General features: G+C 38.7%; 1 protein-coding gene across 21 annotated transcripts in view; it reads left to right on the plus strand.

Annotated features, from left to right (window-relative positions):
• The window catches only part of Gphn (gephyrin), a 396859-nt gene that overhangs the window by 326887 nt on the left and 50354 nt on the right, over positions 1–19618 (plus strand). For all 21 annotated transcript variants that reach the window (XM_036205531.1, XM_036205519.1, XM_036205528.1 and 18 more), the window contains 4 exons: positions 1679–1734; positions 8565–8684; positions 10799–10857; positions 11682–11835. In XM_036205531.1, the coding sequence (XP_036061424.1) occupies positions 1679–1734; positions 8565–8684; positions 10799–10857; positions 11682–11835 (389 nt within the window). The remainder of the gene's footprint in view (positions 1–1678; positions 1735–8564; positions 8685–10798; positions 10858–11681; positions 11836–19618) is intronic.

Genomic DNA, 19618 nt, shown 5'->3' on the forward strand with positions numbered 1-19618 from the left:
TCCATATTTCTCCTTTAGAATGGAAGATGTTTAGTTGTCACTGTTACTGTCAATATAATTAAATATTTATATATAATGTGCTATCTTTTCCATATATAGGCCTCAACCCCCCTTGCTATATTGATGACATGGAAATAACATTAGTGATCCTAAAACTCATTAGATAGGCCTTGCATTCTCAGTAGTATTGATCTGAAACCCAAATAATATATCAGGAAAAGATACTATTCTTTAGGAATTTTTTCCCAGTTATTACTTTACTATATGTATCAGGCACTGGAAAAGGAATGGATGAGACTAAACAAGAAAAGTTGTCTGTTGTTTGGTTGGTAGGTTGGTTTGTTTTGGTTTTGGTTTTGGTTTTTTGAGACAGGGTTTCTGTGTGGCTGTCCTGGAACTCACTCTGTAGACCAGGCTGACCTCAAACTCACAGAGATCCACCTGCCTCTGTCTCCCAAGTGCTGGGACTAAAGGTGTGCACCACCACTGCCTGGCTGAAAAGTTTATTTGTTTTGTTTTGTTTAAGTCCCAGTTCTGGGATTTTTTTCCAATTTGAGATAAATGGCTTTAGAGCTAGGGATAAAAGCTCAGTAGGTAAACATGCTTGCCAAGTGAGCTTGAGAACCTGAGCTCATATCCTCAGGAATCAAGCATGACTGTCTATAATCTCAAAGCTTCTACAGGGGAATGGAAGGAGGAAACAGAAGCTCAAGGACCAGCTAGCTAGTCCACCATATATAGCCAGAAAATGACAGAGACACTGTCTTAAATAAGGGAGTGGGAAAGGTTGTCTGTCCTCTGAGATCCACATTTGCACTGTACTACACATGTGCTTACATTTGCACACACAAATGCACATATATGCTCAAAAGATTTTTTAAGTAATTTTACCTGGCACATGTGGTACATGTCTATAATCCCAATAAGTGGAAGGCTGATGGAGGAGAGCTGTCTCAAACTCAAGCCCAGCCTGATCTGCATATCACATCCCCACCCATATAGGGCCATACAATGAGATCCTGTCTCAAATTTTAATAAATACTTTTCATTCCTAAAAATGAAAATAAGTAGCCAGAAATGGGAGTGTAACTCAATGTTAGAGCACTTGCCTGGCATGGCAAGGCCCTAGTTCCAGCACTAAAAATACTAAGTGGAAAATATGATGCAGTAAAGCTTGTTTATTCCATCTCATAAACAGTATTATTTCTAATCCATTGATTTTCTGATTTTATTTTAAATAAATAAAATGTTAAGAAGTTAAAAAAACTGTTACAAAAAATTGGAGAAGTTTGAATATGTAAAGTGATGTGTTCATATATCCGTGACTGTGTACTTATTATTACAAGTACATGGGTAAGTTATGCTATTTGAAAGAATAAGCCAAATGAACATCATGTTTTAAAGCACACGTATGGAAAGGATGACATCTCATGAAGACCATCTCCAGTGATGTCAAGAAAGGGCGCACTTAGATTCACTTCTGCTGATACTTGGAATCTATTGGATACTGAAGATCAAACCAGTAGTAGAAAGGACATTGTCTACTTTAAGAAATCAGAAATACATTCTACTTTCCTGAACATAATTTTAATGAAATCTTAGAATCTCAATACTAGATTCCTGTTCCTTGCTTTAGGTCCATGCTGATATTTATTCTTGGCTCTGTTCCCTCTCACAGCTGCTGATGGTCCAGGAGATCGTTTCATCATTGGGGAATCCCAAGCTGGTGAACAGGTGAGATGCATCCTATTCCAAGTTTCCAGTGTCAGTATTGTGGAAGTCTTAAAGAAGGATTAGTCGAAAGACTATCAAAGGGATAAAAGAAAGGTCCCATGTGAACAACAACAACAACAAAACCAACATTAGTTAAAGAACCTCCGTCTATCAATATGTGGTATAATAAATAGTTTTGTTACATCCTCCCAGGCATAGGTATTTTCTAGCCGTATGATTGAGTGATGCTTCCTACAAATTTTGATTTTTCTGGCTAGAACTGCATGTACCTCAGTGTTTAAGTAGAAAAGTGGTTACTGCTGGCATCATCCCTCTACTTTTACCTCAACCCCTGTCTATTTTAGGTTCTTACAAAAGTGCATGATAAACCAAGAAAGAAAAGAAGACATGGCAATAGTTTTTACCAAAACTAACACATTTTTAAATTATTTATTGCTATTTTATTTTCACATACTACTTAGGGAAAATATAGGTAGGCCTGGTGTGTGTGTGTGTGTGTGTGTGTGTGTGTGTGTGTATGTGTGTGTGTGTGTGTGTGCACACATACATGATGCCACGGTACACAGTCAAGTCAGTAGATAACCTCAGATGTCAATCCCCACCTTGTTTGAGACAGTTTCTTTGTTATTCACTGCTATGTGTGCAAGGATACTCAGCCTTTGAGCCTCTGGGAATTTTCTTATATTCACTTCCCATCTCATCATGGAGCACTGAGATTACAGGTACATGCTACTGTGCTTGCTTTTTCATGGGTTCTGGGAATTCAAACTCATGTCCTCACATTTGCACATTAAACACTTTACCCAGTGACTCCCTTTGACATTTTTTTTTATTTTATTTGATCACTTAGCACATATTTCTATCAGATATGAATGTAAAAAGCATCCATTTTTATAGTAAAGCCACAAAATGAGTGTTCAAGAAGTACTTGTCTGACCTCTAATTGAGTCTACTCAGCATTCCTTTATCCAGCACACTGACATGATTAGCAGGTGTTAAATTCTGGCATGTAACTTACATTAAGACATAATTTCTTCTCTTAAGGAGTCAGCATAAACAACTAAATATCATACAGTATATTAGTTATTGAAATAATGGTGTCAGTCAAACCTGTTGAAATGCAGAAGAGAAGTGACCATTTCAGCAGTCGATGCTCAGGAGGATAACATTGGAACACTAGGCAGAGGGCAGTATAGGTCAGAAACCCAGATGTGCCTGGCCTGGCAGTTTATGCCTATAATTGCAGCACCTTGGAGGGTCACTGCAAGTTCAAATCAACCTGGGCAGCATAATAAATTCCAGGTCAGCCAGGAATGGATGGATGGATGGATGGATGGATGGATGGATGGATGGATGGATAGGGAGAGAGAGAGGGAGGGAGGGAGGGAGGGAGATATTGAAACCCTGCCTTAAAAGAACAACAACAAAAATTCCATAAACTACTCAGAGAACTACTGATGGTTTTTGTTAGCCACAACAGAGCACATTAAGGGTCTCTAAACTTCTTACACCCTATTTGTTAGTTACTTCTAACTGAACTAGAGAACTAGAAGCATAAAAAGAACTGTGAAACTTAAGTTTTTAAGTTCTCATAGAAGGCTTGATGGGATGAAGTTCAAACTAGTCCATGGAAGCAGCTTTTTCTTCAGAATATCATTCTTTATCTATAATATGTGTTATAAATACTGTTGTTGGTTGTTTTTTTCTCTTTTGGGGGCCCACCATCCAGCTCCCAAATAAATCACACACAGAGGCTTAATATTACTTATAAATGCCCAGCCTTAGCTTCACTTGTTTCTAACCTGTTTTCCTTAACGTTAAATTATCCCTTCTACCTTTTGCCTCTGGGCTTTTTCCATTTCTTATTTCTGTAATCTAACTTTCACTCTTACTCTGTGGCTGGCTGTGTAGCGGGTGGCTGACCTGTGGTGTTCTCTTCCTTCTCTGGCTATTTCTTTTTTTCTCCTCCCAGATTTCTCCTTCTGTATATTCTCCCTGCCTGCCAGTCCCACCTATCCTTTCTTCTGCCTTGCTATTGGCCATTCAGCTCTTTATTAGACCATCAGGTGTTTTAGACAGGCACAGTAACACACTCCACAGAGTTAAACAAATGCAATATAAACAAAAGTAACACACCTTAAAATAATATTCTACAACATATACTTAGAGCAATCTCAGATATCTTGCAAGAACTGCATTGCTCACTCACAGGTTACAATTGAGCATTGAGGTGTCATTGTATACACAAGAGCAGTGATTTATAAAATCACTTCGTAGTACTTTAAAATATGTAACCTTAAATCACTAATAGTTTGGTCCTTACAATTAGCATTGGAGGCTTTCAGAGAAAATATATGTTCTTATAAAATATTGTCATTAGATTCCCAAAGAACAAGACTCAGTACCTCCAAAAATAGAAAGCCAAGATTTTAACTGTTTTTACTGTACATATGTATATGAAGCACATAGGAAATTTCAATTTAATAAGAAAGAATATCTGCTCACCTTTGCAGACTAAAGGAAATATGTCATATATCACTAGAATGTACCTTTGTAATTGATTTCTTCACATGACATTTGTATTGTTTTATCTAAGTAGATATATATGTTTTTATATATCCAGTAATTATATTGGGTTTAATATAATGTAAGCTGGTAAGAATCTTTTTCCTACCATTTAGAATTTATAATCTTAGAAAACAGTCAAATTTTTGCCAGGGCTGGTGGCACTACTACAGTTCCAACATTCACCAAGATTGTACAGGAGGATTGTGAGATCTAGGTTAGCCTAGGCAATACAACAATATCCTTAATTAAAAAAAAATCAAGAAAATAAAAAATATTTTAAAATTATTTAATAACCATATTAAAAGATCTTGAATTAGCCAGGCAGTGATGGCACACACCTTTAATCCCAGCCTTTGGGAGGAAGAGACAGGTGGATCTCTGTGAGTTTGAGCCCAGCCTGGTCTACAGAGTGAGTTCCAGGACATCCAGGACTACACAAACTTTGTCTCAAAAATTTTTATTTATATATATATATATATATATAACTTTATTTGTGTATATATATGTGTGTGTGTGTATATATATATATTGTTGATTTAAGCCAAAAATAGAGAAAATTAGAGGGCCACCCAGATGACTTAGCTGGTAACAACACTTGTCACACAAGCATGACAAACTTGAGTTTGATCTCGAGAATCTGCAACAAAAGAAAGAACCAACTCCTGAAAGTTGTTCTCTGACATCTACTTGTTCCCGGGTTCATACACATGTGCATCATACATGCAATAATAATAATAATAATAAATAAAATTAGAGATTCAATAGCACTTAAAGTAAGTTTACTAGTGTAGTGTACAGAGTCCAAGTAAACTGAGGTTAACACAGCTCAGCTTCAGATTCAGTAGCCTAGGGCTGAAGAGATGGCTCAGAGGTTAAGAGCACTGCCTGCTCTAACAGAGGACCTAGATTTGATTGCCAGTACCCAGACAGCAGTTTTCCACTATCTGTACCTCCAATTCTAGGATATCTATCTGCCTTCTGGCCTTTGCAAGCAAAATACTCATACACATAGAATAAGATATTAAATTTTTTAAAAAGCAATAGCCCTGAAATTTGTATTAGAATTTATTTTCTAATGTAAATTTTTTAGCAAAGAATTCTCTGTAGACCTATTTAAATATCAGTGTTCCACAGGGCCAGAAGATAGTTTGGGCACTAACCCCTCTTACAAAAATACATATTTCACTTGAAAACATTTTTTTATCAAAAGCAAATATGCTATGAAATGATCACCAAGATATGTCTCCGATAATTCCGGTATCACACTCCTCTCCTCAAATCTCTGGCATCTAGACAGAAGAGGGTAGAAAGATATTAAGAGTCAGAGGTAGTGGAGGACCTGGGAAACGGCATCTTCTTCCAGACCCCACAAGTCGCATAAGAACTCACAGCAGTTACGACAACATGAAAAACACCTGCACAAGCTCAGGCCAAACAAAAATCCCAACAAGGAGTAGGATTTGAGGAGCTGTTGGCATCTGGATGCCACTTGGAGAGGGAGAGTGAAGTCAGTTTTCATTAATGGTGTGATCCTGGTATATCAGCCGTACTCAGGGCAGACTCCATAGCCTGAGTTGTCAGGTAACACAAACTGTATTTGATGGAGGTGAAATCAGGTTTGATGGGTAGAAGAAAGTTGGGGATGGATGTGGGAAGATTTATGGGAGAAGAGTATGAATATGATGAAACATACTGTACAAAACTCTCAAAGAATTAACTTTAAAAAAAAGATGTCCCAGATTAAAAGTGGTATCTGCAATTGAAAAGCATAGCTTTTAAAAGACAGAAGCCCTAACTTTTTACTTTGAATTCCATGTATTATTTTGGTATAAAACTTAAGTGAATATGTAACAATTCTGAACAATACTAGAAAGCCTTCTATTGAAATCGGCAGAGTAGAAGGGTGTAAAGCATGTAACTTGTGCTCAGATCGTATCACACATATCTCTTTCTCTAACGATAGGGAGAACACTGGAGGTATACACCAATAAACAATGCATACTTCATGAAATTATTGTAATAATGAGATAATACATCTTCATTCCCCTTCTAGAAATATTTATTAGACTGCCAACTGTATGCCAGCCACTTCCTGGGCCTTGGAATAACAGAGAATATATCTGGAAAAGGACAGGTTATAAAGAAGAATGTGGGATTGTTTCCAAAATACAGACAGAGCTAAGAGGAACCACAGAAGGATGTAAGAAACCAAGAAACTAGCTACAGTGAAATGCCATGATTGCCTCCACGTTGAAAGGAGAAAAAGGAGACAGTAGTACCTCAACTTGGAGAGACCCATAGCTCTGGTGCAGGGTCCCCAAAGGAGCCATGGCGTTGGTTAGTGAAGATGTCCTAACCACCACCAAACTGAAGCAAGGAGGAAGGGAGTGACAGCCCTGCTCCTCCTTCCTCCTCCCTTCTAATCTCTTGTGTTCCTTTTCCACTGGCTAGTCCTTATCCAGAGGCCAAGGTGATGGGAACCGGGTTATAATAGTCCACAGAGCTATGTCAGCATTCTGGGCAGAGCAGAGCTGACAAAATGGTGGTAGGATCTGCAGAGCAAGCCAAAAGTAAATAAATGTTTGTCTTGGTAGAACTTAAATTCTATAACATATAATAAATTTAATAGTTTACCTAGAGTGAATTTAGGAGTTCAGAGATGATTAGCTGCTTTGTAGTATTTTTTAATCAATAGTATAGAAAGGCTTTATAAGGCTTTTCTTACTATAAAGTCTTATATAGAACATTTAAACATGTTCTTACTATAACTTATTAATCTTCTTATAAAGTACTTTATACTTCTGATAGTGGGATAGTTTTCCTTAAACCATTGTCTAAGATTCATATATGCATTGTGTGTGTGTATGTGTGTGTGTATGTGTGTGTGTGTGTGTGTGTGTGTGTGTGTGTGTGTGTGTTAAGAAGCACATGACATGGGACTAGAGACACGGCTCAGCAATTATGCTACTCTTACAGAATACCCAGTTTCAGTTCCCTTCACCCACAGGGAGGCTTTCAACCCACTGTAATCCTAATTCCAGGGCATCAGATACCCTCTTCTGCCCTTTGGGGTGAACATACATACATACATACATATGTACATACATACAGGCAAAACTCTCACATACATTATTTAAATAAAACTAAAATATTCTTAAACATTTTTTACTGTTGTCTCAGGATTTTCTTATAGGGGTAGCTTAAAGCATTCTTTCTTCTAGTCCTTCATCATGCCCTCTGACAAGTGACTCTTGAAGCCTGTGTAACCTATCAGATGGTTCAGGCAGATACATACTTTGTCCATTCTGGAAGATTTCCGAGGCAGGTCCTATCCTACACACACCTTCTGTACAAGAATTTAAACAATGGAACCAACTTCACAAATTGTTCTCTTATTTCTACGCATGTGTTGTGGTGGACACACATATGTAAAATAAATAGATGTAATTTTTTAAATTTTTAAACTTAAGACATTTAAATTTAAAAACAATGTTTAATTCAGATTATTACAAACACTGGGATGTTTGGGTGTTTTTAAGTGATTTAAGTCTACATATTAGACTTTTATTAACCTATAAGTGAAATACTGTTTTAGGAAATTATTCAAGAGAAATAATTAAAATGGCTTTCCTGACTACCTTTATTTGACCAAAAACTTTACTTCATGAAGTACCATATTTGTCAAACAACAGAACTTCAGCAAATTACCTAAATGATGGGTTTTCATATTTGCCATTCATAATCTCCAATGACTTAGAATTTTTTCTGACAGACTCTGAAAGAAGTTTACATTGACACAGTTCATATTATTTGAATGAAAAGCAATAGTGGCAAATATAAGTGGCAGTTCTTCAAAATGGGGCTCCAAGAGAGTACCTTAAAGTACAAATAAGCCATCTTAAATCAAGTTACAGACTCTTGGGTGTGAGTGCAGCTGTTTATGAGTAGCTGCATTGTGGGTATGGCCCTAAGTGATAAAATTGTAATATTTTTCATCTTGGCAGTGATGGCAAACACCTCTAATCCCAGCACTCGGGAGACAGAAGCAGGAGAATCTCTGTGAGTTCGAGGCCACCTGGTCTACAGAGTGAGATCCAGGATAACCAGGACTACACAGAGAAAACCCTGTCTTGAAAAACAAAAACAAAACAAGAAAACCTAAAAGACTTTTCATTGTTTGTTTCTTAAAAATGATATATCCCCTGAAGATTTTCCTGTGCAGTAGCTAAATAACCAACTCTCTTTTATGTTTGTACTTCCAGCCAACTCAGACTGTAATGCCAGGACAAGTGATGCGGGTTACAACAGGTGCTCCAATCCCCTGCGGTGCTGATGCGGTAGTGCAAGTGGAAGATACTGAACTTATCAGGGAATCAGATGATGTATGTCACTCCCAGGTTCCTGTGGCAGTACTAGAAGTCATACTCAGTTTCCTTGGTGTTCATAAGATTAACCTGGGGTGTAGGATGTGTTAATGTTGTGGTTTTTGGTTTGGGGATCTTACGTTGTAATATGTAGGTAGGTCTCTGGTAAATAAACTGCCTTAAAGAATGAAAATCTTCTGACATGGAGGGACTTTTATGCTATTATTACAGTAGAATTTGAACCATGCTTAACATGAGACTTTTCACATGCAAACAAAGAAATTACTGGACAATAAAAGAACAATGATATAAACAGTTGACATATCTTCTTGCCATTGAAACTAACTTCTGATAAAGTGTGAAGGTGTTCTTGGGATATGAATTTAATATAAAGGGAACAGGGAACATTTGAGCAAGTTCTTGAACCAAATGTCCCTTTCATCACTGGTTTTCTGTTTAGAGAAATTCTGTTCCATCAGATAGAAGTCTGGAAATGTTGAATTTCTGTCATTTCCCTCTGCATTGTCTCAAATAAAGGACATATACAAGATCTAAATAGGAAATTTTCTCAATGAAACTAATAGCAATTACTAAAACCAGACTAGTAGGGCTTGTCCTGGTTATGTTTCTATTGCTGTGATAAACACCATGGAGAAGCAGCTTGCAGAGAAAAGGATTTATTTCAGCTTACAGGTCACAGTCCTTCTGTACCAGGGCAGCACTCAAAACAAGAACCTGGAGACAGGAACTGAAGCAGAGGCCATGGAAGAACGTTGTATGCTGGCTTTCTTCTCATGGCTTGCTCAGCCTGCTTGCTCCACATGCCCAGGGGTAGCCCCACCCACAGTAAGCTGCCCCCCCCCATACATTAATCATTAATCAAGAAAATGCCTCCCAAGCTTGCCTATAAGTAGAGGTGTTTTCTCAGTTGAGGTTTTTCTCTTCCCAGGTCACCCTAGCAGGTTGACAGAAATATAGGCAGCACAGGCTGGAAATAGTTAGTGGTTAACAGTCCTTCTTTTTCTTACAGAGGACCAAAGTTTGGTTCCCAGCACACACATGGTGGCTCCCATTTGTCTCTAACTCCAGTTTCAGGGCATCCAGCACCCTGGTCTGAGCATGAGCACCAGGCCCACACATTGTACATGTGTGTGTGTGTGTGTGTGTGTGTGTATATATATACATACATACATACACATGCAGGCAAAGCACTCCTACATGTAATAATTTTAAAGCAAACTATATTAGTCATGAATAAAAATTGGAAAGTTATTTTTTACAGTTTTATTGACTGGTAATTATACTCATTTTGTGGAATCATACTCTGAAGCAGAAATTAAAAATAATATACTTTTGTGTGTGTGTGTGTGTGTGTGTGTGTGTGAGAGAGAGAGAGAGAGAGAGAGAGAGGGGGGGGGGGTTTCTCTGTAGCCCTAGCTGTCATAGAACTTGCTCTATAGACCAGGCTGGCCTCTAACTCAGAGGTCCACCTCCCTCTGCCTCCCAAGTGCTGAGATTAAAGGTCTGTGCTACCACCACCCAGCATAAAATAATATATATTCTTATAGATTACGTAAACAGTAAAATACAGCCAGGCTAAGAGATGATCACCTTTCTTATTCTGGAGATTTATCTTCCTACATGTATAAAATTCAACTTTTGCCTGCTCTTAAAACTGTCCAAGCAGAGATTTATTAGCATCAGTGAAGCCTTCAAAGCATTGAAATCCAGAACACACACATCCTCCAACTATGAGATAACAAGGCATAATTCTATTATCCCAGTATTACTTATAGCCCATGAGTGTAAAATTGATGGTTACCATGAGGTTACAGAAATCTACTGACATGCTATAAGTCCTTCACTGAAATTAGGATATATTTTTAAAACAATGAAAATTGGAGAGAGTCTTTAGGTATTTGTTGGCACCAAACCTAATTTTTCAAGAGCTCTTTTTAAAAGTTCACACCTTTTTTTTTTTTTTTTTTGGAGAGTTAGCAAATGGTTTTCTGCTCCTCTGTATTTGTATATACTCGGGACCTGTCTGCTAAAGTCCCTGCGAAGCTCGTTCCTGTTGATCAGAAATTCTCTTAGACTGTTATTTGAAATCATACGACCTGCTCTAATTATAGGGAACTGAAGAACTGGAAGTGCGAATTCTGGTGCAGGCCCGGCCAGGCCAGGACATCCGGTAAGTTCAGATATACATAATGTAGAACCCGCCGTCTTTCTACATGGTCCTCAACTCAGGGGAGCATACTGTTATAAACCCACAGCTATGTTCACTAGCCATTTTTCCTCAATCTTTAACAAGAGGCAAAATGAATTTTCTGAATTTTACACCCCATGTCTATCCTGCCTAATAAATGAAAATAATAAAAATGAATAAAATTATCAAAATCAACATGAGAAAAAGTAAAGTTGTAAGTACATTTCCCCACAGTTAACTCTACCTTTAGCCGATCCAAAATTACTCAGTCTCAACCCCGAGATTACCCAGAAATTGGAATAGAGATGATCGAATATTTATGCAAATAGCTTATAGTAACACCCTCCTCAACTACCCTTAATAATGTAATAATTTGCTGTTCCTTGCATGTAAAGATGAGGTTTTTCTCCTACAATAAATATTATTCATTGTTTGAATTACTTTTGTTACACTAAAAAGTGTTTACACAAATTCCATGATACTAATTTGCCCAGCATCCCTTTGTAAAAAAGCTATGCTTATCCCAGATGAAATTGGTAATTTTAACTATAATACAATAAAAAGAAAAATATAAGATGTAATATGTTCTTTTATCAATCATAAATATAATTCCTATTCTGTCTTCTGTAGAGTGATAGAACTTTAGAAACTTAGAATTTTTAGAATCTCTTCATTCTTGAGTTCCTGACTCATTTCTGAACTCTTTTCTCCCCTGATTGTTTCCTCTGTCTGATACTAAAGTTTCCCTCTGAGTAGAGAAAATGTTAATCTTAGCCATAATGCTTATGGTTCTGCTTTATTTTCAGACCCATCGGCCATGACATTAAAAGAGGGGAGTGTGTTTTGGCCAAAGGAACCCATATGGGCCCTTCAGAGATTGGTCTCCTTGCAACTGTGGGTGTCACAGAGGTGGAAGTTAATAAGTTCCCAGTGGTTGCTGTCATGTCGACAGGGAATGAGGTAAATAAATCATCAGAGAAATAAAATAAAGGGCTAGCTTATAAGATAAAACCCTTCCTGACATGTTTTCTGTCATAAATGAAACATTGTAGATTATGGTTCTCAACAATGGGACTTCATTTCAGAGAAATAATAAGTTGACTTTGGCATAATAGTTCAGGTACAAAAGATAAGGTAAAACTGGAAACTGCATATTAAGAAATTATCCCCTTCCATTTTCCGAATGAAATATTATAGCCAATGGCCTTTCCCCACTCATATAAAAACACAAAGAATGTTAGCTGCAAGCTGTAGACAGCAAATCGTACTTAGTCTATAGAAACATGATTTGTGTATCTTGTTATGAAATGCTGTCCCACCCATCCTAGGAAGTAAGGGCATGAAATAGGTACCGTGGCTAGCCTGTCTTCTTGTTAAAGGTTCTATGTAAATTTTCATCACCTTTTTTGATTTGATGTGGTAGGAGGGTTTGTTTGGGTCTCAAATGAAGCATCTCTAGTGGTATGCTATTCGAAATGTATCTACATGTCAGTCAGGCCTCGCTTGGAAAGGAGATGATGACCTCTCTTTTTCTGAGAATTCTTGAAAACCTTCTTGCCTAGGTTGTCCAGGAGCTCTATAGTCATGTTGGGAATGTGAAAGGATGAATAACCTAGAAACTCAATTACAGAATCACATCCTACCAAGATTTTTAGCAATTTCTTTGGACTATACTATTAAAGTGATAAGACTTTTTGAAAAAGAAAAAGTCTTTGTTCTAAAAGTAACCTTTTTTATCTTTCTTTTTATTATTATTATTATTATGTGTTTTAATTTTATACATCAGCCATGGGTTCCCCTGTCCTCCCCACTCCCACCCCCGCCCCCACCTTTCCCCCAGCCCCTCCCCTCCATTCCCATCTCCTCCAGGATCAAGGCACCCCTGGGGATTCATTTAAACCTGGTGGATTCAGTACAGGCAGGTCCAGTCCCCTCCTTCCAGGCTGAGCATGTGTCCCTGTGTAAGCCCAAGGTTCCAAACAGCCAGCTCATGCACTAAGGACAGGTCCTGGTCCCACAGCCTGGATGCCTCCCAAACAGATCAAGCTATTCAATTGTCTCACTTATCCAGAGGACCTGATCTAGCTGGGGGCTCCACAGCCATTGGTTCATAATTCATGTGCTTTCTTTCGATTGGCTATTTGTCCCTGTGCTTTTTGCAATCTTGGATTCAACAATTCATGCTCTTGCAGACCCTCCTCTTTCTCGACAGTTGGACAGTAACCTTTTATTAGCATTATTTTTAATTTATTGAAGTGTTTAGAAAGGGTATCTGTATGATCTGTATACTTTTAGTCAAAGCAAAAGAACAGGATTGGATTTTATTTATTTTTAAATTTTTTATATTTTGTTTGTTTGTTTTGTTTTTTGTTTTGTTTTTCGAGACAGGGTTTCTCTGTAGCTTTGCGCCTTTCCTGAAACTCACTCTGTAGACCACTCGACCTCACAAAGATCCGCCCGCCTCTGCCTCCCAAGTGCTGGGATTAAAGGCATGCGCTACCACCGCCCTGCTCTGGATTTTTTTTTTTTTTTAATTCTGCTAATGGAAAGCTAAGTCTGCATTCCAGATCTTCCTAGGTACAAATGTACCAAACTTCCCTAAAAATTATCATTGACCTCAAACATGTTCTTGTCATTTTGATGGGACAGTGATACAGGTTTACTAACCCTGTGTCTAACTGCTCCATGGTTAGCAGCAGAGAGATGTCTGCTTCTAAGTTGTGCTCTATGTGTTGCTGTTGCTCCTTCGCATATTCAAAAATAGCTACTTTTATGACTGTGTACTGTAGTTCAACATGTTTTCTATGTGCCAAGCCTTACAGAGGAAATCAGAAGTAAAAGAAAGAAAGAAAACATAATATCTCTTCTGAAGGCTTGACATCCTTAGCTATTAGAAACAATAACAGCTACAAAAACAATTCCATTTATTTTCAAAGATGCTGGAAGAAGTTGCACTTACCTGTTAATGTAATAAGGCTGTCATAGGTCCATTCTCAGTGCAAGCTCCCCTTAAATGTTAGTTCAGGTCAGCATATGACACGTTAGGTCTCACTGTGGCATTTTCGTAGTATGCCATTGCCCTTGCTCTTTTTCATTCCCTCACCACTGTCCTGTCCTGTGTCATTTGTCCCCCTTTTGCTCATTATCCTGCCTTCTGACCTAGGGTCAAATGTATTTCATTTCTGTAACCCACTGAAGGCCTTTTCCTCCCTTCCCGTGGCCTCTTTCTGCTTTAATAGCCCCCCCACATACACACGTGTGTGTGCATGTAGACATACATCTGTTCTCCGCATAGTAGATAAATAACATCATATTCCCTGTCCCATCTACTTTCCTGCAAATGTCAGGATTTCTTTTTTTTTTTTTTTCATACAGATTTTTGCTTAGCTTACAAAGGTGCTTGTTCTCATCTACTGTCTCGTCCATTTTACACTTTGGTTGACTGCATGCTTGTTGCAGCTCCCAGAACGCCCTCCTTCCCACCGTGCTCATTTTACTTTCATTCTTCTTCCTTCTCTCTGTTCCCTTGTGTCTTCCCGCTTCTCTCTAAAAGCTGCTTTTTTCCCATGCTCACGGGTCTCTTCATAGTTTCCTGGCCTTTACTCTTATTAATTACCACCCACATAAACATATTTATGTGTGGAAAAAATCCTGTCTGTGTACCACGTTCTCTTTACCCATCAATGGACAAGGAGACTGTCTTCCTTTCTTGGCTTTCGTGAAGAGTGCAGCAACACCAACAACTAGCTGTGCAGGTGTGCTTGTGGAGTGCTGGCTTAGTCCTCGGCCACACTTGTGGAGCTCGGCCCCACGGTTCTGTTGTCAGTTTTGAAGAACCTCCTCCAAACTGATTTCTGTGGTGGCCTCACCAGTTCCCATCTCAGGGACAGTGAAGGAGGGCTGTTCTCCCTCTCTCCTTGCCAGCTGTTGACGACACTCATTTTCTGCACAGTACCATTCAGACTGGGGTGAGGTGGACTCTCCTAACCATTAACGTTTGCACTTCTCTGTGTACATTTCTTAAACCTGATGTCATGCCATATGATGCATTCAAAAAGACACAAGCAAGACAGTTGCTCTAGGCAACCTAAAGAATATCATACAAGGGGCTGGAGAGATTGCCACCATTAGACATCTTCCAGAGGACCCAGGTTTATTTCCCAGCAGCCACACAGTAGCCCACAACTGTTACAACTCCAGTTCCAGGGGATCCAATGCCCTCTTCTCGCCTCCACAAGTATTATATGCACATGGTTCACAGATATACATACAGGCGAAACACCCATATGTGGTGGTGTTGTGTTCCCTGTAATATTGTGCACGCTAATAAACTTATCTGGGGTCAGAGAACAGAACAGCCACAATATTAAACATAGAGGTAGGCAGTGGTAGCACACGTCTTTAATCCTACCATTCCAGGGGCAGAAATCCCTCTGGATCTCTATGAGTTCAAGGATACAGCCAAGCATGGTGACTCACGCCTTTAATCCCAGGGAGTGATGACAGAAAGCAGAAAGGTATATAAAGCGTGAAGACCAGAAACTAGAAGCTTTTAGGTGGTTAAGCCTTTAGGCTTTTGAGCAGCAGTTCAGCTGAGATCTGTTTGGATGAGGACTCAGAGGCTTCCAGTCTGAGGAAACAGGATCAGATTAGGAATTGGCAAGGTGAGGAAGCTGTGGCTTGTTCTGCTTCTCTGGTCTTCCAGCATTCACCCCAATAACTGGCTTCAGGTTTGTTTTTATTAAGACCTTTTAAGATTCATGCTACACCCATACATATAAAATAAATAAATTTAAGAATGTCACACAAAATAACTGTGTAGCTATATAAAACCTGCCCAATGTTGTGTGAAATTAAGGAAATAGAATTATTAACTATGTCTCAGAATATATAGTTTAGATATTTATTTCAGTAAACTATACAGGTTAAAATTTAGGCAGTAATATTATGTGATTATAAGTATACATTCTTAACCTCTGACATTCTGTAAATGCATACGTGTGTGTGTGTGTGTGTGTGTGTGTGTGTGTGTGTGTGTGTGTGTACACACTTGGATTCCAGGGCTGAGAGGTATTGCTAACTGGTAGAGGATTTTTCTTACATGTGTGAATCCCATGGACATCCAGGCCATGTAGTGGCACATGCCTTTAATCCCAGTACTTGGGAGGCAGAGACAGGAGAACTGCCACAAGTTCGAGGCTGGCCTGGCCTGTGAAATGAGTTCCAGGCAAGCCAGTAAGAATCTCTCTTAAATTTAATAGTAATTTTTAGAAAATAAGCTTGAACTAGTTTTCTTAGAAATATATTGAACAAGGGCACCATCAGACATTGACAGCTTTCTTACTCAGGAGACCCATGCTCTTAGTAATCCTCATTACCTTCTATAGCTACACTGTTTATTCTGCAAGTGGCAGCTCAGGCTAAGAAGACAGACTCATACTAAGAACTGCAGGGGCCACCCTGGCCTAGAAACTTCATGTTCTATGTAGGAATCAGTAGTTTTCAATCATAGTCTTGGGGAGCCTCCAAGATGCCTATAAAGTAAGTATCTAGTACAAGTGTCCCCATACACAGGAACCCAAAGTTAAGACTTCCCACTAGGTATGTATGGTACCTTCCAGTCCACATACATGGTATTAGAAATCACTTTTTTCATGGGAGGAGTAAAATTACCCTGGTCTTCATGAGACCCTGTCTCAAAAACAAAGAACAACAACAAAAGAATTGTTGCTTAGTAACAAGCTGACATTTAATCTTTAACAAATATCCATGGGGACAAAAATAGAGAATGCACTGTCTGTAGAAAATTAGAAAACAGTAATAAAATGGAGTAAATGTCAGTTTGCTTTTTATTAATCACCATGAAGTAGCTATTTTAAACAATGTCAGTGATAAAACAGTCTTTTTTCAGGGTGGGAGGGAGGAATATGTTCAACATACGTTATATACCTGTAAGAAAACATTGAAATAAATTCTAAAATTCCTCTCTCCACTGTGGTGCACTACTCCCAACCCCTCCACACTTACTATGCTACTAGTGACAGGCGGTGTTCTGATACAGGAGGTCTGTGGTAGGTCAGAAAGACAGACTCCCTGTCCATACACAGTTGAGATTCTAACTGGGAAGTAGTCAGTGAGCAAATAGTGATAATGGCACCAATAGAAACAGAAATGGAGGGTAAAATAATAGATTGGCCACAGGCACTGTCTGTTGACACTTACGCAACACCAGCCCTGCTACTGCAATTAAAGTAAAAGCCTGGAGACTAAATGTTCCAGGCTCTTTCCAGCTCTTGTCTAAATACTAGGTTTTTAGGTTTTTGACATAGAGTCTTACTATGTAGTGCATACTGGTCTCAAGTTTCTAGCCCTCCTGCCTCAGTCTCCTGGGTGCTGGGATTTCATGCATGAGGCACTCTAAGCCTCTACTTAGATTTTGCTGTTTGAATGCATTCACGTGGCAATAGAAGGTAGAAATGGGGTGAAAGCATTAGCGGCAGCAGGAGCCCAACTCTTGGACCCATCACTTTCCAGCAGCTCTGAACACAAGGGCAGCTTTCTGCAGTCACTGGTCTTTAGAAACACCATTTTCTGTTTATGCGCCCAAGTTTTGCAACACATTTATAAGCAATGCCCTGTATTTAAAAGTCTTCTCCCACCTCCTTTACTGGAAACACCTAGATGAGTTTTATTTTCTTGTCCGGACCTGATTGGTAAAGTCTTCTGTTATAGATAGGGTGATAGGGCTGACAGCTGAAGTGAAAGTTGGCATCCACAGTACATGCCATGTGAGGGAGGTTCATTCTAGACAGGTGAACAACCAAAGGAAGATCCTGAGGTAGGGTACATATTTACCATAGCTGAGGAATACAAGGTCCAGGTGGCGGTAAGAAAAGTAGAAGGTGTGTAAAAAGAAAATGAGGATGGAGAGGTGACAGACCCTGGTCCCATTTTATTCTCAATGCCCAACTTCCAACAGTAGAAAAATAGCACAGAGCATAAGTGAACAGAATGAGTCTATGGCATTAACTTCATGCTGTTAAGTGGTGCAGCATGTAGGGAGACACAAAGAAAAAAGGTAGGCTATACTGCACTGAGAAAATTTCACTAAAGTACAGTGGAGAGGTGCTGAAACATACCAGACCCACAATATATTTTGAAGATAAAACTGGCAGAGCTTGATAAGTAATTTAAAGTAGAATATCAAAAAATGTAGGGAATCAAGATGAGCTCTACGTTTTTATCTAAGCAAGTCTAAGGATAGCTGTTTACCCAACTAAGAAAGCCTGGGCAGTAGAAATTAGGACTTCTGTTTTGAACATACTACGATTAAGGTATCTATTAGAAATCCCACTAGAAATGTGATAGTGAAAGAAAGATTTGAGATGAAGATATACATTGAAATTTATAAAGCATAACTATAGTATTTAAGATCGTGAAATTAGAAAGTAGGAGTACAGGAGATAGGGTGCCACTTTTACACTTAGGGCAGCTGATCTTCACCTCTTCCCAGCCTTTATGTTTATCTTCTGATTTGGGCTCTTGATGATACCATCTCTCTACACATAAATACATCAAGCCACCATCTTCAGCTTTCTTTGGATATTGCCATCTTTGTCTCCTCTAATTCTCCATCTTTGCCTTCCCAACCAAAAAATGCCTCTTCCTAATTGCCTCTGCTGACAATGGTGTCACTATTCCATAAAACTACTTTTTAACAGTATCATCAGTGGTTTTTTAATTTAAAAAAAAATTATTATAGTGAAACATTCAAATTACAACTCACTATCTTAACCATTTTAAACAAAATTAAATATACATACTTTTTTATTTGTTTTTTGGTTTAGGTATTTTGTTTTGTTTTTTGTTTTTGAAACTGGGTCTCATTATGTAGCCCTAGATGGCTTGGAACTCACTATGCAGACCTGGCTGGCCTTGAACTCACAGAGATCTGCCTGCTCCCCAAGTGCTGGAATTAAAGTTGTGGACCTGGCTACTCACATTCATATTGCCAGAAGTGGTTTTTCCTTGTACAATGTATTTTGATCATACTCTTTACCCTCACTCAACTCCTCCTGGATCCCTCCCTGCCTTCCTGCCCACCCAACTTCTTATTCTCTCCCTTTCCCTTTCCCTTTCCCTTTCCCTTTCCCTTTCCCTTTCCCTTTCCCTTTCCCTTTCCCTTTCCCTTTCCCTTTCTCTCTCTCTCTCTCTCTCTCTCTCTCTCTCTCTCTCTCTCTCTCAAAGGAAAAAAAAAAAGAAAAAGAAAAATGTTTTATTCTCTTACTAAAGCTCTAGCTCAACCAGCACTAGGATGATAAGCTTTTGCTGAGGGGACATGTTTGTTTGTTTTCTTAACATGGGTGCTAGGGATCCAAACTCAGGCACTTTACTAACTAGCTATCTCCCTAGACCATAAACCAATTTTTTAAACTCCTTAAATTGTGCTTACAAGCTATAAATGTTCCTCTTTATTGTCTTGTCTTATAACCAAGTATCTAAGAGAGTTAGCTTAACTTTACATTTTTTTTCAGAGCAATAAGTAAAAGCTATTTCAATAAAAATATATTCTATTATAATCTAACTTTCTCTCTGTCTCTCTGTGTGTGGGGGGGGAGAGAAATCTGTTGATCTGGATGTGATATTCTAAGGTATGCATATATCATCAAATTAGAGTTTGAGCAAGTAATAAATTTTCTAGAAAATGGTGAAGGAAAAGTGAAGTGTATAAAAGAGCTGCTGC

The sequence above is a fragment of the Onychomys torridus genome, chromosome 14 (assembly GCF_903995425.1).
Source record: "Onychomys torridus chromosome 14, mOncTor1.1, whole genome shotgun sequence".
NCBI lineage: Eukaryota > Metazoa > Chordata > Mammalia > Rodentia > Cricetidae > Onychomys > Onychomys torridus.